General features: G+C 41.9%; 1 protein-coding gene across 8 annotated transcripts in view; it reads right to left on the bottom strand.

Annotated features, from left to right (window-relative positions):
* Window positions 1–12,588: 12,588 nt before the first annotated feature.
* MBNL3 (muscleblind like splicing regulator 3) overlaps window positions 12,589–27,872 on the bottom strand; it is a 164,800-nt gene continuing 149,516 nt past the window's right edge. For 6 of the 8 annotated variants that reach the window (XM_051968709.1, XM_051968710.1, XM_051968707.1 and 3 more), the window contains 4 exons: window positions 27,164–27,199; window positions 24,673–24,767; window positions 23,725–23,799; window positions 21,360–21,559 (listed from right to left, as the gene is read on the bottom strand). In XM_051968709.1, the coding sequence (XP_051824669.1) occupies window positions 23,743–23,799; window positions 24,673–24,767; window positions 27,164–27,199 (188 nt within the window). In that variant the 3' untranslated portion in view covers window positions 21,360–21,559; window positions 23,725–23,742. Of the gene's footprint in view, window positions 21,560–23,724; window positions 23,800–24,672; window positions 24,768–27,163; window positions 27,200–27,872 lie in introns of all 8 variants that reach the window. The other 2 variants (XM_051968711.1, XM_051968712.1) reach the window with 2 other exon arrangements.

Raw genomic sequence — 27,872 nt, 5'->3', positions numbered from 1 at the left:
TTTATCGCTTTCCTCTACCTTGAAAATGATGAAAGGTTACCATGGTTTCTAAAAGGCCAGTCCTGCCTCCCCTACTCCCTGTACCCTGTTTTTTTTAACTTCCGGGTTTTAAAACAATAACTTTTGTGGAAAGGCTTTTGATTTTGAGAAGCTCAAATCCATCCTCACTCTGCTGGGGTTATAAAAATATTTCTTTCGACTTCTTATATTTGCCCAGAATAAATGTGGATCAAAGAGTTCTAGGCAACCATAAAGCCAGGATGAAGGAAAACTTTGTCTCCTGTCTATCCTGTGGCGGCCCCTGAATAATGGATTTTTTTTTCAGGTTTGTACAGAGCAGTTCTGAATCTAGAGAAAGCCCTGGCTCACTTAGCCAATATCACCTCTAGGGAAAATGTTCAATGTGGAAAAGATGTTCACATGTTCCATATCTCCCAAACTTATGTAGAGGAGCTGCTGCAGAATGGGCGTTGGGTTGGGGGCGAGCAGACTTTGATTTGAATCCCTGATCTTTCTACTTTATCTGCTTTATTACCTTGTGGTCTTCACCTCTCTCAGGGTTTTATAATTTCCCTCTGTAAAATGAAGGGATTGTACAAAATGATCTCTGAGGTCCCTCCCAGCTTCCCCTAGGTGATACAATGGGTATAAAAGATGACTCCAGGTGTCTGTCCATGAATAGTTTATGCACACAAACAAGAGTCTGATTCCCAGAACTGTTCTCCTCCAAAGCTCTTCCTGATTTTGCCGTTTCATGTCCAATTATCTTTTTAAAAAAATTATATTACATTATGAAAATGCTTGTTAAAACAAGGAAAACCAAAACGAACTTTCCTTTGTGAGATCTGACGATGCCCTGTGTGGCTCTCGCTTATAGACAAAGTCACGTCTGTCAGGGCTGGAATGCTCCTTGGAGATCATTTTATAGGAGTCCTTCATTTGATGGAGTGGGAACTAGAGGTAGAGAAAAGTGAGTCGATAAGGAGAGGGTCACAAGGGTAGGGGACTTCCTCTGGGTTTAAAATACTGCCATTGCTGATGAGATGGGACCGGACCTGTGATTTCCCTAGTATAGGGAAATCTCAGATGAGAAAACTCCCTTTTCCAATATGAACTGGCACTTTGTAACTTGTAAGACTTTGAGTCTTAAGAGAGCTTCCAGGGCTACCAAAAGGTGAGGTGACTGGACCAGGATCACATAGCCAGTATGTGTAAGAAAGAGGATTTGAATCCATGGCTTCTCAACTCCAAGAATATCTCTCTACCCACTGAACAACAGGGCCTCTGGAATTATAGGTAAATTATGGAAAAGAGATGATCTTTTAGGTGACATACAATCTAGTTGAAGAGACAAAACTTGGAATAACCTAGTATACTGGAAGAGGCTCTTTGGCCAAAAGAGATCATGAGCTCTGGAGCTGGAAGGCATCTCAGAGGCCATGTAGTCCAACCCTCTTGTTTTTATAGAGGAGGAAACGGAGACCCAGGGAAAGCAAGGGACTTGGCCAGTGTCACTCCACCAGTGAGTGTCTGAGGCAGAATGTGAATTTAGACCTTCTTGTCCCCAGTGCAACTGCTCTTTGTACCAGAACACATTGCTTTGGATGCTCTGCCACTCATTTGCTTTGTTATCCAAGTCACTTCCTTTTTTGAGGACTCAGTCTCCATTTCAATGGCTCTCTTACCTGGGACAGTCTTTGGTTTGATATCGATTACCTAAGAATAATTGAAGATCATCTGTAAACAGTCCCTGGACAATGTGGTATCAGTTTCAAGCACTAGAGCAATTCAGAGAAGGCAAAACTCCCAATGCCAAGGGTGAGGGATACGAAGACAGGCCTGGATCTGGTAGAATGGGGACTCGGTAGAGACTTAGAAAGACCACTCCAGGTAGGGGCAGCAGCCTGTGGGAAGGCATCAGATCGAGACTGAGTCTGGTAGATACAGGGCAGATTTTTTTTTTTAAAAGCCAGGAAAAGACTGGAATGGATGGGGCGCCTATGGCCTTCCCTCTCCAGGCATTTTAGCATATGCACATAAATGGATAGATGGGGTTTATTCCTAATCTCAGATAAGAGGCTTCTCAGTGAGCCATGTCTTAAAACATCCTCCACAGCTCATGAGCTGTTCTTAACAGAGAGGAGAGGAGGCAGGAAGATTAAAAAATATCATGAAATTGGGGGGGAGGGGAGAGGAGGAAAGTTTTAACCATCCTCTCTCCATTTCTGAGCTTTAGAATATCACAGCAGTTGGGAAGGTAATCCCTAGTCTCTATTCTTCAGGAGGTAGAAGGCATGAAAAGTAATTTCAAAAATACATAGCTAGAGTTCCATGCCTGGAAATAGCCCCATTTTCAAATAGGCAGGTAGCCATATCTGCTTGCTGAAATGTGGAGAGCCATTTAGGCCAATGGAAGTGACCTCATGTGTCAGATCACCTTGGAGGAAGGCAATCAGCAATGCAATTAAGATCCTAGAAGCACAGGACTTCAGGCTGAAAGGCACTTTGCCTTGATGTCAGGGAAAACTTCCTAATAGAGAATCAGCTCGCAGGGGAATGGGCTTGCTTGAAGCCTAACGGCTTCCCAGTCACTGGAGGTCTTTGAGCAGCAGCGGCTGGATGGGGACCACTTGTTAGGTGTGTTACAGCAGGGATTGTTTTCCCAGAAGAGTTGGAACAGATAACCATCAAGGCTCCTTCCAACACTTAGATTCTGTGGTTTGTGATATTTATATAGCATTTTAAGGTTTACAAAGCACTTTTCATCCAGTATCTCAACTGAGTCTCACAACAACCTTAGGAGCTCAGTGCTGCTGCTATTATTATCCCCATTTTACAGATGAGGAAACTGAGGCTCAGAAAGTTTTAGTGCCTTGCCTATGGACACACAGATAAGTATCAGTGGGGCCATTTGAACCAAGGTCTAGCACGCTTTTCACTATACGGTTACATTTCTCCTATTTTTCAGTGCTCAGACTTCTCTTTCTGAGATGTATCATGCAACAGTTGTCCAGGTAAGAAGCTTTAAGGCTCAAGATGTCTAGCAGCTGAGAAATAGCAGTTCTTCTGGAGCCATGTTCTCCTAAAAAGCTGTTGGACCAAGGGAATTCTTCTGATGGTGTTTTGGGAATCTACTACATGCAAAGCTAGAAGTGCTAGAAGCTGGAACAGAGGGTGGTTTTGGGTTGTTGTTTTGTTTTGTAGATTGGACCTGTGGTTTCATTGGTATAAAGAAACCTTAGAAGAAGAAACTTCTTTACTTTAAAATCTTAGATGGTTGAGAAGTTAAATGTGACCCTGAACAGGGTCACATAGCCAGTATGCATCAGAAATGGGATTGGATGTCAGTCAGGTCTTCCTGACTCTGAATTTGTCTCCATAATCTACACCAGCTCTCCCCCCCCCCCCCCACACACACAGAAAGACAGAGAAAGAGAAGGCAAGAGATAAAAGAGACAAGAACAGAGAGAAAGAGACAGAGACAGAGAGACAGAAACAGAGAGAGACACAGACAGAGACAGAGAGAGAGACAGAGAGAGATGATAGAGACAGAGAGACAGAGAGATAAATGACCTGGGCCTGCCCTCAAGGAGTTTAGAGCCTTGTGGATTTTCTAAGTAGAGTATCTAAAAGTTGCTCCATTCAACTATGTTTCCATGGAAAATATGACTTAATGAACAGCAGAGTTGGAGTGCTATCTCCACTTTTCTGTTTTCTTTGCTTTGGGAAAATGGAGGCAAATAGACCAAATTTCCTTTTCAAAGAGACAGAGGAAATAATAACTTAAATGAGCATAATACCTGGAGACTTTGAAGAACCTGAGTTGATGGACAGAAAAAAAGCGTGTTTTTCTTGTTTCTAAAAAGCATCATGGTACAAAGGGAGACAGCAGTGTTCTAATGGGATAAGTATGGACTTCAGAGTCGAGGGATTTGGATCCTCTCATCTGCCTACTGTGTGATTTTGGGCTTCAGCTTTCTTATCTGTTAAATGAGGGTGTTATGAAAGAGAATCTTTGAGGTTCCTGCCAGCTCTGAATTAAAGATCATAAATGTGATCTGAATAAGGCATTTCACTCCTCTGGGCCTCAGTTTCCCCCTCTGTTAAATGAGAGGATTGGACTAGATGAATCCCTGAGGTCTGTTCTGGCTTGGGAGCTGTGACTCTAGGAGATGATGATAGTACAAAAGATCACCGTGGAGGAACTGGGTTCAGGTCCAGGCTCTGGAACTGACTAATCCTGTGGATATGTGTAAATCAGTGATGGAAATAGCAATGGTAAAACCGGTTCTGGGTAGAAGTCCGAAGGCTTGGGGTCTAGTCCTGGCTTTGGGGCAGATTCACCTTGGTATATGGCCTCTCTTCTCCCCAGGTCTCAGCTTACTCCTCTGGCTGGTGGAAGATGAGAGATCCCTTGCAACCCTATGATTTCATGCCCTTTCAGGAAAATCATTTCTCTTTTACTCTCAATTAGTTCTCATATAAAAACGAAGGTTTTAAGCCTTCCTTGCCTGTCTCCTCCTAGGGATTTTGTGATAACGGCATTTTGTAACCTTTAGGATTCTATAGGAATGAGGGCTACTGTTGTCATTCCTGGTCATTCCCCTAGAAATCTTGCCTCTCATAAGTTAGTTTCAGAGTCTTTGGGGTCATTGATTCTCATAACCATGAAGGACAGGAGACCAAAAAGGTTCAGAGAGTTGGGGCTGCCTTTTGACATGCCCAAGAAGTGGGGTCAAAGCACGTTAAAGTTGCCCAAGACTGAAGGACTTGCCAGAATGAGTTTGTTCAGTTTGATCATTCCCAAAAGACACCTGCCCTGCATGCTGCTTGGGTCAAAAAGGTCAATGAAGCATTGGGCATCACTTAGGAAGCTGCTGGTCCAAATCGGCAAACATTATCCTGTGCACATAAAACCACAATGTGTCTGGGCCGGGAACACTATGTGCTGTTCTGCTCCATGCAATAGTTCAAGGCCTCAGAACTAAGAAAGGTCTAGAAAAGGGAACGCAAAAGAATCTGAAGGATTGGGGCCAGTGGGATTGGGGAGTAGAGAGGTTGTTATTTTTAGAACTGATCAAAAAGATTTCTGGGAAGAAATATGATGGAAAGAGGAACAGCTGGGGTATGTGTGTGGGAGGAGGACCTCCTGGGCTTGAGAGCCCCTTCTGCTACCAGCTAGCTATGTGACCTTGAATAACTTATGTTGCCTTTGTAGGCCTCAGTTTCCTCAGCTTGTCAATATAACCAGTGGGCTAATTGGTTCCCAGAGTTCCTCCCAGCTTTGACTTCCTGTGTTCTGACATAAATCTAGTTCTGACATTCTAGGCTCTGAGTGTTGATGATTTCTTATTTTTATTTCTTATTTTTTGCTCCCAGTGTCATATTCTTTTAAGTTGCAAACAAAGCAGGATTCCTGGGTAGATGAACCTCCAGGTCCATGGCTGAGGTCTTGGGATTTCACTGCCTTTCCTTCTTTTCTTTTTTTTTTTATTTCTCAGCAGAGAAAGCAGCAGGGACCCTCTCAATGCCACACCAAGAAAAGAATTTTCACTTGGGGGTTGTGGCTGAAGGAAAATTCTCCCACCGTTGGGGGGAGTTTGGGACACACCTTGTGAAAATGAAGTACACCAACGTCCTCTAGCACACTCCTTATGTTATGAAGTGAGTGAGCCTTCTAGAGGACCAGCCAGGTCCTGTTTACTTTGGCAAAAACCTGAAATTCACATCACAACAAATATTGATCAAGAAATCCAGGGACGGTGTACAAGAAGTGACTTCTGCCACCTAAGAAGTTCCCAATAAGTTAGCCAGAAGCTGGCAGTCAGAAGGAAAGCGAGCAATCAGTAAAGCCAGAACTGATTTGGGCAAAGAAGTCCATATTCTCTCAAGCAGAGATGGGTCACAGACACATAATAGCCTACAAGGGTACATGTCTGGAGGTAGTGAGAGGAAGCCCTCCTGAGAAAATCACCTGGTAATGAAAAAGCAGGGAATGGTAGTGATCAAAGCCTCTATCTGGGTCGGCTAAGGCTAATTGGAGAGCTCTATCCTGAGACTAGAGGGAGGGCTCAGAAAGTTCTGCATTCTGAACACCCATGATCCAGGGGTTCCTAATGCTGGGGGGTAGAGGTCAGTTTAAAAATCCAAATATCATGGGGCAAGACCAAGCAGGGATGACCACTCTCATGGAAAACACTGTAGGAGGTAGACCTTGGCACTGACACAAAGCCTCACGTCTAGAACTAGTGGTGGTTGGGAGAAGACAATCGGCCTCCTGGGGTGGTTCAAAGGATGTGGACGACTTTGGACTCCTTATCTTCCCACCTGTGTCCTAGCAACATCCCTAGACAGCAGTGGCTGGCGGCCCTGTCAGTATTTAGAGCTGAGAATAAATTGGACGCTATGAGAAAAAGCAGATTCGAGGCTCCCCAAGGATTCCAACAATAAACTTAGACCTATGGGGAACATCTTGAAGGTTCCAGCAAAACAATTTCTAGGAGCTCTGAGTTAGACAATTAGGTGCCAGCATGGAGAGAGTGTTGGATTAGGAGTCAGGAAGAGCTGAGTTCAAATTCTGCCTTAGATACTTCCCAGCTATGTGATTCTGGCCAAGTCATTTCATGTTTCTCAGTCTCGGTTTCCTCATCTATAAAAGAAATATCAGAATAGCACCCTTCTCATCCTTGTGAGGATCAAGAGCTAACATATGGAAGCTATTTTGCCTTCCTTAAAATGCTATATAAATACTAGTCATTATCATTACTATTACCATTATTATTAGTTGTGTTAGCTCTTTAGTACATGTCCTTTCCAAGCTCGAGCCTACTTGCCTCTGCACTCTGTATATACTAGTGGGAGATGGTTGCAGGGGATATTTTGTAATAACTGTCTGGACTCTGCTGCCTGAGTGGTATATCCAATCAATAACTGTAAGGGAAAGTGCGCCAGTGGGGCTCGTGAGCCACCGTACCAGACATAACCCCCAACCCTTCTGGATTGCCCCTGGAGAGACATAACCCCCAATTCTGCTGAATTACCCCTAGAACCTTTAAAGGAGAATAGCCTCCTTAATTCTGGAAACTTGACTTGCCAGTGATATCAGAGGTTTGGGAAGTAGCTAGAGAGCTTATAAGTGCTAGGATAGAATTGTGGATCTCAGTCAGTCAATATATTTATCAAGCGCCTACTGTGTATCAGGCACTGTGTTATTCAGAGATCTAAAGAAGGCAAAAGACAGCCCCCGCTCTCAAGGACTTCACAATCTAATGAAGGAAATCACATGCAAACAACTAAGTGCAAGCAAGAACATATACAGGATAAATTGGAGGTAGTCAATAGAGAGAAGGTTCTATAATTAAGTGGGATTAGGAAAGGCTTCTTGAAGATGGTGAGGTTTTGGCTGAGCCCTGAAGAAGCCAAGGAAGCAGTCAGAAGGCAGGGATGGGGGGGAGAATATTCTAGGGAGGGGGAAGAATATTCTAGGCATGACAACCAGGTGACAACCAGGACAAATGTGCCTAGTTGGAGATGGAGGGACCTTTTGAAAAACAGTCAGGGTCACTGGACTGCAGACAATATGGGGATGAGTTGAGTGTCAGAAGACTGGAAAAGTTCTGAATGCCAAATAGAAGATTTTACATTTGATCTTGGAAGCAAGAGGGAGCCACTGTAGTTTATTGAATGAGGGTGATGATGATGACACAGTCAGACTTGAACTTTAGGAAGATCATTTGGAAAGTTGAGTGGAAAATGGAGTAGGGTAGGGAGAGACTGGGACAAAGAAGACCAAACACTTAGAGCTGGAAGGGACCTCATAGGTCACCCAGTCCAATCCCATTATTTTACAGATGGGGAAACTTAGGGCCAGGGACAGCTACACTCCCCAAGTAACAAAGCTGGGTTAGACTGGAGCGCTAGACGTAGGTCTTCTTGACCTGGGTTCGAATGCTGCCTCGGATACAGACTGTGTGACACTGGGCAAATCATTCCACTTTCCTGAGTCTCAGTTCTCTTCTTCCTAAGAGGGGATGGCAGTACTGTCTCTCCTCCTTCCCAAGTAGTGATGTGGAAAATGCACTTTGAAAACTTTAAAGCACTGGAGAAATGGAAACTGCAAAAATCATCATCTCTTACATGAGGAACAGCTAAGTGGCACTACAGTGGATAGTGTACTGGGCCTCCAGGTTGGAAGACCCAAGTTCAAATCCAGCCCCGGTTACTAGCTCTGTGATCCTGGCCAAATCACTTATTCCAATTTGCCTCATTTGTAAAATGAGCTGGAGAAGGATATAAAACCATTTCAGTATCTGCCAGGAAATCCCCATATGGAGTCAGAAACGGTTGAAAATGACTAAACAATAATAACAGAATATGGGGAGCACGGCCTCAATGACCTCAAAGGTTCCTTTCAGCTTACTCTACATCTATAAATCTGTGAAGTCAGGTTTTATGATTCCTGATCTATGTTTTCCCTACTGTGACATACTGTACTTCATTCTCTTATTACTAACCCTCTGGTATAATAGACAGTGCTTGAAGAGATGTTGTTGTTTATTTGTTTCAGTCGTGTCTGACTCTCTGTGACACCACTTGGGGTTTTCCTGGTAAAGATACAGGAGTGGTTTGCCCCTTCCTTCTCCAGCTCATTTTACAGATGAGGAAACTGAGGCAAACAGAGTTAAGTACCTTGCTTGGGGTCACACAGCTAGGAAGTCTTCCTGACTCCAAGTCTGCTGCCTTATCCATGATGCCACCCAGATGCCCATATGTCCCAGTAGATAGGCCCTTCCTATCTAAGGCACCCCGTCCTATTCTGCAACCATGGCTTGTGTCTATATCACAAAGGAGAAGCTTTCCAGCAAAGACCTTGGAGAGAAAGGATTGGAGGGAATTGGGCTTCTCACATCAGAGCTACTAAGAAACACTGCTAACTCACATACACAAGGAAAATAGACCAAAAAAGAAAAGAAAAATAGAGTAAAATAAAGCACCCCATTAAAACAAAGAATCAACTAACATTCTGGGGGCAATCTGTGTGGAAAAAGAAATCACAGAAGATTGCTTTTATAAGCATTGCTTCAAGGAACAGGGGATGCTTAACCTGGGGGAGGGAAGACTTAGTACGGAAATGATACTGCTCTTTAAGTATGTGAAGGACTTAATCCATTCAGTTTTGGGACTTGCCAGGGACAGAGTTGTCCAAATAGGCAGGCGAGAATCAATTTTCACTTTAGGCCTCTCTGTCTGACAGGTCCTAGACCATGCTTCCTCCCATCTAGCTATCCAACATGGTGACAGAGCCTAGTCGGCAGGTACCTCGCTCTTTGCTGCTGTGAATGACTCCTCACCTCATTTCCCACTACCCTTTTATAGCTCTTATTGGGGTAGGGTGGACAGTGGTCAGACATCACCATTACTTCTGGAAGAAGCAGAATACTTTCTCACATTCTAGTTCCATTTCCAGTTCTTGGGCTTGCCTAGGCCAAAGCTCCCTTCCCTAGATACCACTCCCCAATATGTGTTTCATCCTCTTGGTAGAGTAAAATTCCCCAAGGGCGGGGATTGTCTCCTTTTTGTCTTTGAACCCCCGTATTAAGCACTTAATAAGTGCTGGTTGATTAAGTAATTTATTATTATCTGGAAGAGAGATCAGAATTACCCCCACTTGATTCCAGGAAATAGAGCTGAGAGTAGTGAGTGGACACCACCAAAAAGCAGAAGGGCAAATTTTCCTAAATGACCAGAGCTGTCCCCACTTGGAAGAAGGTACCATCGCCCCCACCCTTAGAGATCTTCAAGCAAAAGCCGGGTACTTACTTATCAGGGATGTGGCTCTGTCTGGTCTCCACTCCAAGGCACCGGAGACACCTCTCAGGTTAAATTCATCACCTCTGATCTCAACCTGGGCCACTAACTCAAGCCTTGATTGACCCCACCTCCCTCAGGCTCTGCTCTTCTCTGATTGGAGGACTGGAGGGCAGCTTGTCAAATTCCTCTCAAGGCCTTTCTTTAAGAGGGCACAAACTGACCTTACACTTGTTTCCCTCTTTGTTACTTCCCTGCCTGGTTTCGAGACCTAGTGGGATCCCTCCACCCTCTTCCTGCTTCCTTTTGTGTGTTGTCTCCCTCTGGTAGATTGTAGGTTCTCTGATGGCATTGACTATCTTTCTTTTTATTAATTATATCCCCAGAGCTTAGTACAGTCCCTGGCACACAGTGAGGACTTAATAAATGTTTATTGGAATGGATTAGGGAGTTTTTATTTAAATGCTCTCTAAGAGCCTTTCCAGCTCTGAGTTTCTACATTTTGGGAAGCCACCTTAGGAGATGTCCCCAGTGAACAAATAACATCTACTAATTGTGTAACCTTGGGAAAAACACCTCTTCTAGGTCTCAATTTCTTTTTCCCTGAAATGATAGTGGTGTAACATACCCTCTCCTTCCCAGGGCAAAGAACCCTTTGGGTCTTGCGAGGGTCTTTTAAAATGGGAGTTGACCAATCACACCAAGCCATAATGGGAGCAAAGACCATCAGTTTTGTTTCTGTGTCTATGTTCCTAAACAAATTCTGGCTCTTGATCAACATCTATTTAACATCTTAGAATTGCTGCCATATTTGTTCAGCACCGGGGAGCAAAAAGAATGTGTGGTTTGTAGTCAGAAGCCTTGGATTCAAATTCTAGCTCTACTGTATTACTTCCTGTTTCTGAGCCTCAGTTTCCTCAACTGTAAGATGAAGCTAATTCTGCTTGTCCTGCCTACTTCTCAAGAGTTATTGTGAAGCTTAAAGGAGACCCCATGTATAAAGTGTTTGGCAAATCTTATAAGAGCTATAGAGACATCACCCATTATTATTTGTTTCTTATTTATGGCTTTGCAAAGTGATGGATGATCTGTCCTTGCATGGAAGCAGCAGATCATCAATTGCATGAGTCATATGCTTTGAGGAATACCCTACCATTCTCATCAAGATATCTTCCCCATTGATCCATCTCCATACCATGAGAAATGAATTCTTGGGGTCAAGGTATTGAAGGCCTCAAATAAACCTAGAAGGGGGAGCATATTAAGTCCTTGCTAGTCATGAATATAGATTATTGGATTAGATTCATTTTTTTCACCATCATCTGATGGTCCCATTATCTGAGGGTAGCTCCCTACCAACATGAGGGGTACGACTGGTAGTATTTGGTGTTAGGAGTGCAGAGTGAGATGGGGCTTATGTGCAAATCACTTAACCTCTATGGGCTTCATTTTAGCACCCATCTCCCAGGGTTTCTGTGAGGATCAAATGAGTTAATAATTATAAAGCACCTTAGCATCACAAAGACTGGCACACAGTAGATGCTATGTAAATGTTAGCTATTAAGGGTTATTTGGATAAACTGAGAAGTTGCTGTGATGCAGTAGAAAGTTCACTGGATTTTGGAGTCATTAGCGGATTCAGTCTCGGCCTTCCTGTGTGACCTTGAACAAATCATTTCCCTTATAAAGCGAGGCACTTAGACTAGATCAGTGAAGGCAAACTCAAATAGGAAAAGGGGGGGGGCGGCATTTATTCATGCATAAGGATCCCTGCTGGTTTTACAATGTAATGTTATCTACGCACTATTGATTGAATTTTTTTTAATTTTGTTAAATATTTCCCATTTTAATCTGGTTCAGAGTACAGTGGGGACTGGTGAAATAAACTCTTTGGGCCCCTTCTGGTGTCAGATCTCTGATCCCGACCTTCCTCAATTCTAAAATGAGGTTGGATGAGATACCCTTTGGAAATCCATCCCAGCAATTTTTAGATACCGAATTCTATGACTTTCTAAACTGCTTTGTAAAACTCGAGAGTGTCGTAGAAATATGAATTGCCACCACTGCTTCTAATCTCAGTGCCTCAGACAGCTCTCGAAGAGAATAAGTTATAGGAGAATTGATGGCCAGCATCAGGGGAGGGAGTTTTCACACAGGAATTTCCCTCAAACTGATGAAATCACAGATCTGGACTAAAAAAGAAAAAAACCCACCACCACTTAAAAAAATCAGTTTGAAGGGAAAGGAAATGTTTTCAAGGAATCCATATTATTGGTCAGAAACCACCGATGCATGTAATTACTGGTTTCTTGACGTGAATAACACAAACAACGTTGGGTCTCATCTGTTACCCTGAAGATGCAGCTGAAAAAGAAATGAGTGGGAAATGTAGCCTGCCAAGAAGCTGTCTTTAGAATAGCCCTTGGAAATTCTGAGCCGCGATAGAAACCAGCAGGCATTGTCTGGAAAGCTTTTCTGAATTCATTTCTTCACTGTACAAATGCCTTTCAGGTGTTAGTAACTTCGGTCACATCGAGCACATGTAGCCAAGTCAAAAGGATACCTTCTTGACCGAATTTATTTACTGGAGGTCCAGCTAAATGAAAATATATTTGTCTCTGTGTTGTGTAAGGTATGGCGTGAGTCGACTTTTGCATTCTCATTTGGAAAGATTAGGTTTGATGAAAGGCAATGGGGAAAGATTTTGGAGGAAGCAGCCTTGATGTGTCGAGCTAGGGGATTGTTGAAAACCAAAATAAAATCACAACCAAACCAAACCCGGAATTTTGTACACTTTATTAAAAGGTCAAAAAATAAACCACGATATAGAAGTTACATATTAAAATGGGTTTTGTTATGCACATATGCACAGACAAGCACTATAGCGATATAATTTTGCAGAAAAGAAATCAAGAAGTCCAAGCATCCATTCTGTTGATAGCAGTTGAGGGAACATTATTGGAACAGTTAACACCTCACTCATTTGTTGACCACTGCTGTGATCCATTACAATTCCAAAGGGCTAACAGCATCTTTATCTAAAACTAATCAATTCTTAGTTGTGTTTTTTTTTTTCCTGACTAATGTTCCTTTTACCTTATGCTTAATCAGAAGTGTCTATGGCAAATAAGCGCGTACTTTACACAGTATAGCTACTATAGATAACAAGCTCTTCGGTTAGCATTTAAAGCCAGTCAGTTTTGGAGCACACATTGTCTTCTTGTGATTTCAGCAACTGCTTCGGCACAATAAGGTGACAACGTCGATTCAAGAAGCGGCAATCATTATCAGGTGACAGCAAACGGGTGGTTCATGTTTTATGATTTTGAGAACAAGCAAACATTCAACCACAACCAAAGAGAAAGAAGAAAAAACCTAAACACAATTACAAGCAAACCCCCAACCCTCCCCCCCTCCCCCAAACCACAACCACCACAAAAGAGAATCAAATCTGAACCAGAGAAATCCCACAATCCAGTAGAATGATGGTCTTATCATCCCCTCATCATTATTGCCATGACACAAGAGTCATGGTAATAAAATCATTTGGCTTCTAACACTATCAAACATCTGTGTACAGTAATAAAGAACTGGGACCTTGTAATTCTGTCAGGCAATTCCTTCTGTTGTATATTCTGAGAGAGAAAAACAGTTGGCTTTCTTTCTTTCTTTTTTAAATTTGGCATGTTACTTTCTACCTGGTTACAGAGGCATAGAGATCTGCATTTCTGATGAAATAGTAAGTTACATAATAGATCATAAGCAAATATTTTTAGTAGTGTTTCTTGAATGAAAAAAATGATTTTAGAGTTATGATTCATTTACAAGTACAAATAGGGATTTCTAAAATCATCAATATCAGAGAAGGAATAAAAGTATAAATCAAGAGTCCTGTGCTCTTTAGCACACATTAACCCACTATGAAACCATGATGAGGACACTGCATGGACTCTAACCAGAGAGCGGAGACAGAGAGAGGATACATTTTTGATTGAATTCTAGAGTTGGAGGAAAAAAAAGAGTCTTCATCTCTGTGAACCGACAAGAGTTAGAATATCCTCTAGCAGCCTAACACCCAGGCCAATTTCAGAAGATTTCCCCAGAGGTTGAAATGAAACCAATGAGTAAAATCCAAAGCTTTTAAGGTAAAGTGAGGGGGGGAGGACAGTACTTTTAGGGGGAAAAAACCAGAAGCAGTCAGTGGAGATAGAATTATATATCGTTCTCAAGACTGAAGGGTATCTTTCTTTTGGTCTAGGGAGATAGAGTCATGTGGAATCATGGGAAAATGGTATTTTTAAATCCAATCAGGTGAAGTGAGCTGATGTTTATTGGACTGGAGAAGTGAGCCTAGATTGGATTAATTAGATTTAGCATGAAATGGATTAGATTGGAATTAGCATGACTTGGATTGAATTGAAGTTAGCTTGGACTGGATTTAACTGGAGATAGCGTGATTGTTTGGGAGAACAGAGATTGAATGGATTGAACGAGATGGAGTTAGTTTGGATTGGATTGTGAGTCAAAGTGGCTCAAAGTGAACAAATGTCACAAAGCAACTATTCTTTATGACTTAAAGACTATGAACCACACTGAAGTTGTACATGTAGTCACAAAAATGAGTCATGTAATCTATTGAAAAATGTCTACTTTCCTCCTATACTATGAGCTCTGATCAAAAGGTATGGGCAGGAAAAGGCTCAAAATCTTGGCAGGTAAGGTTAAATGTGGGGCTGGAAGAGTTGATGGAATCATTTGGTCTAAACCTCTTATGGACTTAACTAGAGACTGGGGCCTCTGTCATAAAGCTGGTCATGTTAATTATCTATTTTAATTTCCATCTAGAATTACAGCCACTGTTAACAGCCCCAAAGTTGTTCTACCTATGGCCAATGCCTTTTTTTTTTTTAACAACTAGTTCAGTCCTGTTAGTATGGGCTCTTCCTTCTAGTTGAAATGATAAAAGTGTTTTTTATTAGCATTTTGGAAAAAAAACATTTCTGGAGATTGTTTGAAAAATAATGATAATCCAGGGAAACAGATGAAGTTTGAGTTAACTTAAAATGCCACATTTCTAGCCAATCGCAGCTGGTTTTTTGTTTGGTTTTGATAATCATTTCTGGGATGTGCTGTTTATAGGCTGTGGCTTCCTTTATAGGCTCTGTGGTGATCTATACTACCATGTGGGATGTCTACTACTAGTAAGGATGCATACTAACACTGTCAAAGCAACTGTAAGATATACCATCTCTAGATTTCTATCTACAAATGACCTCCCCAAGCCCAGGACAGGAGCTGTGTACCTTGAGGATGGAGGAAAACTGAAGCCGTCAGTGGAGGCACTGAACATGAACCTCCCATCCCTATGTCCCATCCTCAGCTCGGCTTACTAGGGAGAAGGGTTTTCTGTAGTTTGTTCCCCAGAACAGGCTCTGGGGAATCCAGTTGAGTCTTTTTAACATCTCAGCACAGCTAACCTGCCATCCAGGACCATGGCCATTCCTTGTCTGTCAGATTAGGTCTAATTTAACATGGCCGAGGTGGTATAATGAAACCTGCTCAGAGCTGATCCCTGCCAAGTAGGGATCATGGAAGCAGGGCCCCTAAGAGCTGAAGGGAAGTTGTGGCTGGAAAAGTAGGGCCAACACAAAACCATTCCCCTAGCCAAAATATCCTCATGAAGAGTCCTTCAATTCTCCCATCTGTATTTCCGGATTTTGTTTCAAGTGGTCAGAGACTAAAGTTGGGGATGAGGGGGTTGTCTATATGATTTAATTTTCAATTAGGCAACGTCTAAGGCTTCCTACATAAAGCTTTTCCAGACACCCCCCATCACTTTCTATTTATTTTCAATCTAATTTGTATTGATTTATCTGTGTACAAGTTTTCCCCTGCCAGAGTGGAATTTAAGTTCCTTAAGGACTAGGATGGTTTCACTTTATCTCTAGCACTGAGTACAGTGCTTAGCATGGAGTGGGTGCTGAAGAAATGCTTTAATTAAACTGTGAATCAAGGACATGTACTATATTGACGACCATCTATGACAGAAGACTGATGATTGGAACTGATCTTAATGAGGACCATGTGTCTCCTAACGTATAGCATTCTCCACAGTTAATGGCGGCATCCAAGGGACAGGGAAAAAAAAAAGCATGACTCAGAAACCTATCAGTATCTACATAGTCCACGATTCAAAGTAGGATTGACATATGAATGCAATTAAAATGTTTGCTAATGATTTTGCTAACGGACTAAGAACTGTTCTCCATCTTCGGTGCTGCAAGTTGAAGTTGACCTGTGAATAATCTGCTGTGTGGTACGCTACGGCAAATGAGAATATACAGTTAAGGAGCAAAGCAAAAATGGCATGCTATCTGATTAAGGGTTGTAGCAAAAATGTCCTTCTTTTCAAAGCCTTAGTAATAGCTATCTCTTTTACAAACGTTTTCTGTGTTATTACAGACTTTTTATATTCAAAATAAGCTCCAAGGATTTCTTTCGTGGACTATGTACATAAGTGCAAAAAAGGTGTGTCTCACACATTCATTCGCACACTAACTGAATCAGTTTAACTGCAGCATATTGGTAGCTTCAACACTGTTAAGGGGTCATTCCACAATATTTTTTTGTATGTACAGCTTTGCAAATATAAATTAACATTAAAATATCCATATGCTTAATTCATTAAGCCCTGATTTTTGCGTCTAATGTCCTCACGAAAATAAGTACAGAATCTCAGAAAACAGAACGTTGGCAGGCAGAGCTACAGAAATGAAACCAGACTGTTGTGACTTGACACACAGCAGAGAGGAGAGAGAGATGTGAAACGAAGCAGAGGCCAGTGATGGGCCAAGGCAGTGGTGTAAATAAAAGGCAGCAGGGTGGGTTGGGTCTAGAGAGTAAAAATACTGTGGAATAACCCTTTCTACACAACAATCTCTACAAGCTATAAAACCTGACTCTAAAGCCATATGTTGTAAACTTCTGGACCGAAAAGGTGACAGTGGAGTCACCCATTCAGCTTTCCCATGGGACTTTGGGATTTTTCAAATATTCAATCTTATCTTTCTCAGACAGTATGGAAGGGCACCTTGGACAAACTCATACTGTTTTACTTCATTTAAATTTACATGTGAAAAAGCCTTACAAATAATGTCTACGAAGGTAGTCATGTTGTAGTTTTGTCATCAAGAACTTAAGAGAAGAGTTAAGAATGAATCCGTCATTGCAGGAGCTGTGTACAAAGCTAATTTGGTTCTGAACCTGTAAACTGGACAGACTCTTTATGAACTATATAAACCAAAGGGGTTCACGGGTTAGAACAGAACTAGATGAGTTGAGCTTATGGAGTAATATCTGAACCTTGCTCTAATTCTCTTTCAAGAATAAATTCAATCATTGGCTAAAGAGCTCAAGAAGTAAAAACAAGGAATACGTAAAAAGCTAGCAAGAAATAAAATAAAATTAATTGCAGGATTATGCACTATGAACTAAGAAGCTGATGCCTAGAAACAATATTTTGTACCTATATTTACATTTGGATTAGGTTATTGACTATATTTCTTAGAAAGTTATTACAGTCTTTAACATACAGTATATTCTAAGGCCTTCAACAGGCCTTAGGTAAAATCAGGTCACTGTCAGATATCAGCTCATTCGAAGAGAATGGGCATTGAGATTTTCCTCATCAATTTCAGCTTTTTTTCCTTCCAAAATCTGGTTTCGATGCATGTGAAATGTATAAGAGATAAAGGGGGAAAATGAGGACTCTAACTTCTTAATCATGCTGTGTATGATGATGTATCAAAGTCTACACTTTGGAGGAATGAATCGGAACTCTGTGACTGCTCTGACCTGATCTAAATGGTCCCAACTGAGCTCTTGGTGGGGAAGAGCCCAGCCAAGGCTGTGCTCTCAGGGGTCTGTGGGACCCTGTCTCTTTATTTGATAAAATGAACAGTACCCAATTAAAAGAACATTATATTAATTGGCTGTGGAGCTGAAAATGGTTTCAAATCATAAAGATTTATTCTATTCGGCTTCTGCTGATGGCGGGAGGGGGAAGGGCACTTTGGCAAAAAGCCTGGCTCTCCCCCAGCCCCCTATCAAGCGGTGAACTGATAAACCCAGGCTGTGGCCATTGGGAAGCCACAGCCTGTACAGAGCAAGATGACACTTATGGTGAGATCCAAGTGCCTGAGCATGTTCTGAAAGGGATGGAGTGGGGGAAGAGGATGATTTACCACACAATCATCAGTGACAGTGTTGAAAACCTTGTCAAGAAATGGGAAATTAAGTGTCACTGTTGATTATGGAATCATGTGCCAATTGCAAAAGGAAAAAACGTATTGAACGAAAGAATTATCACTGTTTTCAGCATCCATTTTCCTTCAATCCCTCTTCTTATTTTGTCTCTGTTCTGGTTGTATAGCAGTTTTCTGAACTGGAATTACTAACAACCTTGCAAACACTCAGTCTCGGCTTTCTTTTTCCCTCTGCATGACCTGTTTTACCTAAGTTTCACTGTTCTTGCATATTTTTGCATAAGGCTGAGAAAAGTGGACCAAAACTAACTTTGGATAAATAAAAATATAGGTGCGTGAAAAATGGAAAGCTTATAAAATGTCACGAAAATTATAGTGCTTTAAATTTTACATACAACTCTTGTCAAATAAAGAATGAAATCTAAATCTTATACTTTCTTAGAGTCACTGATTAGCTTGGTGACTTTGTAATAGGCTTTGCGTTTGCTTAGGAAATTTAGAGTCAGACGACTTGTTTTGCTTTTCTTTTCGAACAAAGAAAATTCCAGTAAAAAAAAAAAATCATTGCACAAGCGAGTTTCAGTGGCAGGTTATGTTATGTTTTGCTTTTTGCCAAGGTTTGTTTGGAATTTGGTGAATACTTCAAGCCTTCTTCCCTTGCACTCGCTCACAAATTAGCATGGGATTTGCTGGCAATTAGGGGAGGGGAGGGAAGGAACTTGTCATGGCAGGCACTAAGATTTACCCTACCCTGGACATCCCTTACTGAACGTCTTTGCTAAAATCTTTTTCTAGCTCTTTTCTTCAATGCTTTAAATGTAACATGAAAACAGCTGCAGTCTAAGGTTTACATTCTATGCACATCAATGCCAGCTGTTGAACTTAAAGAAAATTGGAGGCCTAACGTCAAAGGGACAAGATATACAAAACTCCATTGAGCACAGACAGAATTCCAACCTCCTTTAGCGAAGAAAGCCATGGTCATTTGCAGTACATCCTTTTCTGGCTGAATGTGATCAGGTTTGCTTTTGATTGAGGCACTGGCACGCAGGTTGTGCAAAACCCATTTTGATACACAAAGAATCACTTACAGGAAATACACATCACTTTTTTTTCACTAACAATGTTAAGACCACGGGAAACAGAAATTCAGTGGTTAAAAGATGCCTGTTAGATCACTAATCCCAGGCAATACTGTTCCGGGATGTTAGGCCGGTCGACGCCAGTGAAAAAAATCAAATGAGAAACAAACTGGCAGTCTGCTTTTCAGCCTACTTCTTGGGCTAGTGATTAGGACCTATAAGGCTTTTTGCTCTGTACAGGTCTAATCCTGCGCTTTGAGATCCTCACCCACTGACAATAGAAATGTTCCCTTTTGGGAGCATTTGAGGGGGATCACATCTCCGAAAAAGTGTTGTTTCTCTGAGGCATGAAAGAAAGCCGGGATCTAGGCCCAGCTCTATCACTAACTGGGGCAAATCATTGTCCCCTCTTGAAGCCTCAGTTTCTTCATCAGTAAAAGGGAGGGAGGAAGGGCACTCGGCTAGATGTTTTCTGAAAGCCCCTTCCATCTCTCACATTTGTAGGATTCAAATATTCCCCCCACCCCTCAGCTCTCCCTTTTTGAGTCTCTTGCTGTTACCTATAGGTCAGCAAGTCACAAGATAGATAGGTAGATAGATATAGATAAGATAGATTGATAGCTAGATAGATAGATATATTGCCCCAATTGTATATGCCAGAAATGATGCCTGTTTTTATCCTCCCTGATGAGAGAACAAAATGACAAATGATTAGAAAATCATTAACTGCAAGTTGATGCGAAAATGTCAAATGTTTCCAATTGATTCCATTTCTGTAATCGAGTAAACCTTTTCCTTGGTTGCAAATTCTTATGAGCATTGGACAAGTGAATTCATCCCAGCTCTATGGGTCGGATCAAAAGGGGCAGCAAAATGTCTACAAGTCTACAGATTCCAAGTTTCCACCAAACAAACAAACACATAAACAAACAAACAAAAAAGGTTTGGTGAAGGTCTGAGAGACCCAGGAGTTCAAAATATGGTCACTGGAAATTACAGGTATTCACGACATCTCAGCTACACTGGTGAAATGGATTGAGACAGAAACTTCACAGGGCAGAAGCTCACAGAAATGGCCTGTGATTCTTCTCTTGGGCTCCACATAAAGGGTTCCCTAAATCAGCTTCTCTAATATCATTTCCCTCCCCTCCCACGTGGCTATCCTCCCTGACTGTGGGTCCTTAACAACTATTAACTCTGAACTGTGTCCATTTAAGGAGAACTAGCTCTTATTCTCCCCTCTGCTGGTTTTTTCCCCCAGACTCTGCTTTAGAAAAAGGCTTCTGGGGCTGGATATATTTTCCCACTAATTTATGAGCGTGTTCTTCCCTCGAGATTGCCCCTAAGTTTCACTAATTATTATACCTTTAAACCTCCAAGGACCAATTTCTTGGCTGAAGATGTTGAAATGGCTCAGATTTGGAGATTCCCATGGGGGTGGTGGTGTTGGGATCCTAGATCCACCAAGAAATGGTAATGGTCCCTTTGTATGACTTTCATTTATGATGCTGAGAAATTGGTCTTGGAGGTGAAGTCTAATTTGATTTTTGTTTGAACTTTGAGGAGCCATCTGAGGAGTTTCTGCCTGTTCATGGGGCATAGCTTCACTTAGAGGGGAGACAAGCATATGCTGAACATGCCACGTCTGCATGTGCAACTGATAAGGGACTGCATGCACAATCAGGATGTCCTCAAAAGAGAAACCTTTCCAAAAGGCTGTCCTGTAAGCCTACAGAATCAGCCCATAGATTAAAGTTACAGCAACATTCTCACGTCGTGGTTTTCAAGCCCATCATTCCTGTTTCCCATCATAACATTTTTAGTGTAAAAAATGAACCACACCAAAGAACTACATTATGCGGAAATTTAAGACATAACATTAAATGGGAAATGATATTGCGTATATTGATATACCTTACAACAACTCAATTAGACTATGATGTAAACAAAACCTCAAGATAACACTTCAAAAAGACAAACATTTATCCATTGATAATATACAACAGTCCAATGTGCATTTGCACTTATCATGATGGTACTCGGAAAAAAAAAAGATTACGTGTGTTAAAGAAACATGTTACAAAAGTTGAATCTAGTTTGTCTATGTTTATATCTTATACAAGAGCACAGATTGTTAATTTTTTCTATAGAGCGCGCTTTTTTTTTGATTTTTTTTTTTAATATTCCCATAAATCTGGTATTTTACTTTTTGGGAGGGGGGGGCTTCAAATTTTTTAATGATGTTTTTTCTTTTATTTCAATTTTTTTTGGGTTAGCATGTATGCTGCAACAGGCTTACTGTAGAGATGGTAAAAGAGGAGAAATGGGAAAATGTACAGAAAGACCATGTGCAGCGTCCCAAGGAGAGGTTGTGATACTCCAGGATTTTGCTGTTCATAATTTTCACTGGAAGAAAAAAAAGAAAAAAAAGAAAAAAGAGAGATCAAAGGGTTAACCTAGCAGGAAGTCAGGAGGCAGGTATCCTAGCCTTGCCTTTGCAACTAATTATTTGGGAGTTTTGAGCCAGGTAGTCCTATACAAGCATCTCCCTTACTTTTCTCCTTTGTATAATAAGGAGTTTGAACTAGGTGACCTCCAAAGGTCTCAGATTTCAAACTTCTTGAAGGCAAGGGGTGTGTGGGTTTTTTGCTTTGGATCCTCAGCACCAAGGACAGGGCCCGGGGAAGAAAAAGAACTTAACTCTCCCGTTAGTTTGAACATCTCCTTCCAGTTCTGTGAATCTTTGGAATCTATAACAAAGTTAGTAGGATGGAACTTATTAAAAAGCTGTGTCCGCACAATGCGGACTAGTCCCTAACTTCTAGCATCCAGATGTTTTGTCTATACCATATCTCTAGATTTTTAGAAACATTCAAATTTATCTCGCGGTTCCGGACTCAGATAGTGAGACACATCAGTGTTGGGCTGTAAGTGTAAAACCTCGGCAAATTATGGAATCGAAATGATTTTTTTTTCCTTTTGAAGAAATTCTCATCTCTCGGTATCTACTGGAAACGAATAACATTCTGTTGAAGCATCTTGAGATTGCCCCATGGAACCATGATAAAGAACTAGCTATTCCAGTGGATATTTCATTAAAAATTCAAGAAGAGGTACTGGGAGGGAATGGCAAGGGAATTGGTTGGGGAGGGATGAGAGCTGGTTCTGGACCCAGCTCTGCCACTAACTTACTGTGTGACCTCCTGAGAGGTCCTTACCCTCTCGGGACTCATCTTACAAGTGATGGAGTTAGGCTGGATGATCTCTAAGGTGCCTTCCAGCTTTACTATTTTCTATGGTTCTATGTCTGAAGCATGCAATCCATCTGAATACCTATAAGCTAAGGCAGCATGGCATGGTGGAGAGAGAGCTGGAGTCAAGAAGACCTGGATCCTACTCAGCTTGGGATACTCACTGGCTGGGTGACCCCAGGCAAGTCAATTTGGCTCAACTGTTCTTTTAGGCAAAGGCGAAACCGTGGTTTGTGTATTGAGCCTCCTCATTTGAATGGGAGCTCTTTGAAGCCAGTGGCTATTGTGGCCTTTTTTTATATCCCCGGGGCTTAGCACAGAAAGGCGATTAATAAATGTTCTTCATTAGCAGTTGGCTCTAGGCATCGGTTTCTCATCTGCCCAATGAAATTCCTTCTAGTCCTTGATCTCTGATCTCAGGACATTTGGGAAACCTTTGCTAGCCAGGGACACAGATAGCTCTAGTTATAGGATTTTCTCTGCATTCTGGACTTGCAAGAAGGACCATGAGATGACAGGATTTTAGAATTAGAAGGCCTCTTATCCATAGCCTTGATTTTTAAAGGAGATCAAAGGTCAGAGCAGAGATGCTTTTCCTAAGGCCACATGGATAATAGGTGACAGAGCCTCGATTTGAATCCAGGTCCTCTGACTCCAAATTTAGCGCTCTTTCCATGACAGGATGGTATTGAGGGTGAAGGAGAAATGTGGCTTGAGAAGAAAATGATTAATGATCAAACTGAATCATTCACAGTTAGCAGGACTGGGAAGTATTTATGATGGAGTCACATTGAAAGCAATACAAAGCAAACAGCCTCTGAAAGCAGCAGCTTCTACAGTGTGGTAGGAGAAACGTTATTTGCAACTTCTAAGCTAATCATCTTGGTCATTCAGAATCTGGTCACAAAACTGACTTTGTTCCACTGCACACAATGCAGCAATAAAAAAATGATTTTTTTATGATTCAAGTTCAAGTCAAAAAAAAAACAAAACAAAACTTGTTAGCTTTTCCCCAATCAAAATGGGCCTGCTGGAAATGAGAAGAACTAAAAATCTCTTTCATTCAAAATACATTTCCGGACTTGCCAGCTCACTGGGAAACATGCAGTCCCCGGCTGGCGTTACTCAACAAATTAATTGCATATTTTCTCTCCACCATTTCAGCTGGGAAATTTGAGATTACTGAAAGCATGCTGGAAGTTGTAAACAAATATCTATTCATGAAGGGTTAGCAAAGAATTTAGCAAATGCAATTACCTAGATACCATATGTCACTTCTAAAAATTGTTATCGATTATAGGAATACGTAAAGAAACTTACTGTTTCTATTCGTTACGTTTACATCTGTGAAACAAACATGCTGCTACTCAGTTCATCTACTGATAACTGGGATATCTAGAGTGGTGAAAAAGAATGCAGATTAAAATCGTTCCTTGGGATCATTGTGGTTACTCTCTTCACTGCTCGGGCATGGTCAACAAATAAATCAGAACCACTCAAAGCACAATTTGGGGCAAAATTGAACATTTTCTGTATTGGTTCATCTGGACAAAGCCCTGAGTAGAACACGGTTTTGTCCCCAATGAATGCTCTGACATTCTACTTAAGATGCAATCCCAACAGCCATGCCAGCTAACTCTCAGGCTGGAGTCACGGCGGCCACGGTAGTGAGCCGCAAGCAGCCATACCCACTACATGTTCCTCTCTTGGGCCACAGCCATCCAAGGCTTGCAGTTGGCAGGGGATAATCATCTCTGGGACTATTCAAAACAAATGAGATCCTTGCGGACAACTAAAACATTTCTGATATCCGCTTTGGAGGACTGAAAACTCCTCACGACAAAATCATCTTTTTGAGGGCTCTGAAAGGTCATGGTGGGATGCCACTTGGTGAAACTTCCAACACGCTAACTCAAAATGCCCTGGCCTAAAGAGGAGAAGCTATGGTCGAGGTCGTAACAGGAAGCTGTTTTGTGTTCCTGAAAGCTCTGAGCTATACATTTCAGGACTGATGTGGCAACCCTCATGGTCCAATGTCGTGAGCAGCATTTCAGAAAGAGTCGCCACCTCACGATGTGCGCAGATTCATCTCCGCAACAGCAGCAAAAAGCACGCAGGGTACTCTGGATGCACACTGAATGCCATCTCTAGAAACCCGCGGAAAATGGGACCCTCTGACCAATCCCCAAGGAATATACTCGGCCCAACCAATACACCGTAGGCATCTAGCTCTGAACATGTTAAAGAAATCTATTGAAAGGGCCAAACCTGATTGGCTGTAGCTGTTGCAGCGAAGGGGACGCTGGTGGCAGGTGTTGTTGCTGCGGACACAGTGGTGGGCGTAGCACCGTGCATCATGGGCACTTTCAGGAGGGAACCATGGAAGCGACATACAGGAAGGTGGAGCATTTATGTAACCATGACAACATGTGGTGGATTGGGGGCGTGGCAGGTATCACAGCAACAAGCCATGTGACATCGTCATGAAGGATACACCAGGGCACGCCATGCAATTCACAGTGCAAAGCAAGACAGCATTGAAGGGGAAAAAAAAATTAAAAAGAGAAAAAAGGGGAAAAGCCCATTACAATTATCATTAAGGAAAACTAAAACATTCTCAACACTTAGTACATTTATAAGCAAAACAAAGATGTAATACACTGGAAGAGCCAAATTTTCAAAAGTGGGTACAGGGGCTTCACTTGTAAAAATGAGGATTTGCCATCACTGGCTATCCAACAGTTGAGTTGGTCAGGGGGTTGATCAAGTCACAGACTTCTAGGAGTTCTGAGCTTGGCTGTTGCCTAGCAAGTAGGGAAGGAGTCCCCCAGGCTGTGTGCAAAAATGGGCAGGAACGGGGACAACATCTTGCTCTGCATGTGCAGAGGACCAGTTAGGCGTATAGGTACTTACCTAGGTTGTAGACATAAGAGAGCAGTTGGGTTGGTGGGTATGGGGTTGGTGGACAGAGGGCAGGGATTTGTATGTATGTTTTTACAGGTGTGCCCAATATAGCCTCCTTGGAAAATTTGGCCCAAATTATGATTCATATACACAGTGGACTTTCATAGCAAATATCTGACAAAAACACTGTCCTCATGGTACATATTACTGCTATGACCCCATCAGCTAATATGGCTACCAGCTGCAACAACATCCCTTTCAATGTGTTGTCTCTCCTGGCTAACGAAAAGTCTTCCTTTTTTTCCCAGGGTTTAACTCATTTGGAGAAATGACCCGGGGATTACCTATGACTGGCAAGAATATATATCTGATGATTTATCTGAGTTCCAGCTAAGAAACTCAGCAAGATGTGTGATTCAACCATGGAAGTGAATAGGGCAGGAGTGGGGGGTGATCAAACTGGGCTATTTCCCAGAAGCCAAATATGTGTCTCTAATGGTCATTCCTGGAAATTCTGGAGTTCTCTCTTCTATTTGGGGCCCCTAAAAACATCCCCATTTGGGGACTTTATTTGGAGAATGCAGCAGTTAGGTAGGCAGCAGCCCCACTGAAACATGCAGATTGCATTCCAATGCAGAGCACTTAAGGTATAAAATGTGGGAGAACTTTGTAGATGGAACAACAAACAACCAAAAAATGGAAAAGGTACAAACATACTTTGCAAATACTCAGAGGTCTGGGCTTCTAATCAAGTTCACAGAACACTTTACCTAGTAGCAACAGGAATTAGCAATGCCGAGAAGAAAAGCAAATTCCCTTCCACCCATCCACCCCCCAAATACAGTAGCCAGGGGACTCAAACCCTACTGTTACTCTGGGTTTGTTTGTCTATGGCTCCTTTTGTGGCTTTGTGCTGTGACTTGATATAGTATCCTTTCATGGGCTGTCAGGTAGGCTATTGAAAGCCAATAAATAGGGAAACTACTTTTCCCAAACAGCTGGGCTAAGCAGCCCATCCACAAGCTTGTCCTCTACTCCTGCTTTCCATGATGGATAGAAGGTACACAGCTCAGCTTCTGAGAATGCCCTTTAAGGCTGAGAGTGTGTTGGGGGAAGGAAGAAAGGGCAAAGAGGGGGAAGAAAAAGGCCCAAATGGCCACTGGGCCCAGGATAGCTGCTCTTTTGGGCTGTGATTCTATTCTGAAGCGGGGGGACTTATTTATTTTTAGCCTAAATAAAGGCTCCCAAACTCACTGCTGTATATGGCATACAGATCCAGCATACTATCAGAGTACCAGGGATTCTTAAGAAAGAGCCAGATCCAGTGGGGATGGGGTGGGTGGCATTGGGAAGAGGGAGCTACACTGAATATAGCATTCTACAGCATTGCTGCCTTCCCTGTTATTTTCACTCCTGAAGACAGAATGTTGAAATCACATGGTCACATGTGTTGGTGTGTTCAGTTTAGCTGCCCAGTCTCGGCTATTTCATTTGCAGATTATTATTATTATTTCACATTTTCAAATCATCGATACAATGGTGACAATAATACGGCTTACTGTTATCTGTACAACAAGCTTAATGTCGGCATGCAAGCGTACTCCTCCCTCCTGGCTATTTCTTGGGTGTTGAATCTTTGGGCAAAAGTGGCATGCTATCAATCATTTAGGGCTTGATTTTCATTCCATCAAATTGCACAGAAATGGAAGGGTACAAGAACCACTTCAGGCCTTGAATAGACAGAGGAGACCCAGCCACACCATTCAGCCACCCAGCTCTCCCAGGCAATACTAAAACAAGCAATGTCTATTCAGATCAGGAAAACTTTATAATTGGTGTAGAAAGAAAAACCTACCAACATTTGCAGTGGGTGCCATGCACAGTACTGACCCTTTACACCATGCAGTGAAGCGTGGAAAGATGAACAAAAAGGGATATTTCATTAGTGAGCTCTTGTGTTAGAATTGACTTTAACTAAAAAAAAACAAGCAGCTATTGTCTTTGCGGCATTCAATTCAAGCACATGCAAAATAAAGTATTCAGCGATATTGACAACTTTAAATACTTTCCTTTAGAGCAAGCTCTCTCACGTGCATGTGCACGCACGTACATACTTACACACACACTTACATGCACAGTCAAAATAATTCTTGGATTCTTGGGCAGATGTTTTTTTTTTTCCCCCGAGTTCATCACATTTCCTGTTTGGCTAGTCCATTCTAAGGGCTTTGTTAAAGGAGGAAGAGATGCTTCCATTTTTGTATAATGTATAGGTGGTTTTCAAAATGTGAAATGGGTTTTGGAGGCAGGATGATAGATAATGTTTGTTTCTTCACCTTCGAAAAACTTTTCTTCATTGTTTTGAGGACAGAAACAGGATACTAACATTTGGCTCAGATCTCCTGAAGGGGAGAAGACCCTCTCTGCTAGACACATGTTTATTATGCTCTTACTAAAGGGAAAGGAGATAGTTTTTGGATATTTTTGCTTTGAGGCTCCAGCTTTAAGCTCTTACCAGCTCCAGTGCCTCACTTCTCTGCTCTAAGAGTATGATTCTACAACTT

The sequence above is a fragment of the Antechinus flavipes genome, chromosome X, assembly GCF_016432865.1.
Source record: "Antechinus flavipes isolate AdamAnt ecotype Samford, QLD, Australia chromosome X, AdamAnt_v2, whole genome shotgun sequence".
NCBI classification, from domain to species: Eukaryota; Metazoa; Chordata; class Mammalia; order Dasyuromorphia; family Dasyuridae; genus Antechinus; species Antechinus flavipes.
The sequence above is the reverse complement of the archived record's forward strand: the minus strand, read 5'-3'. Positions and strand labels throughout refer to the sequence as shown.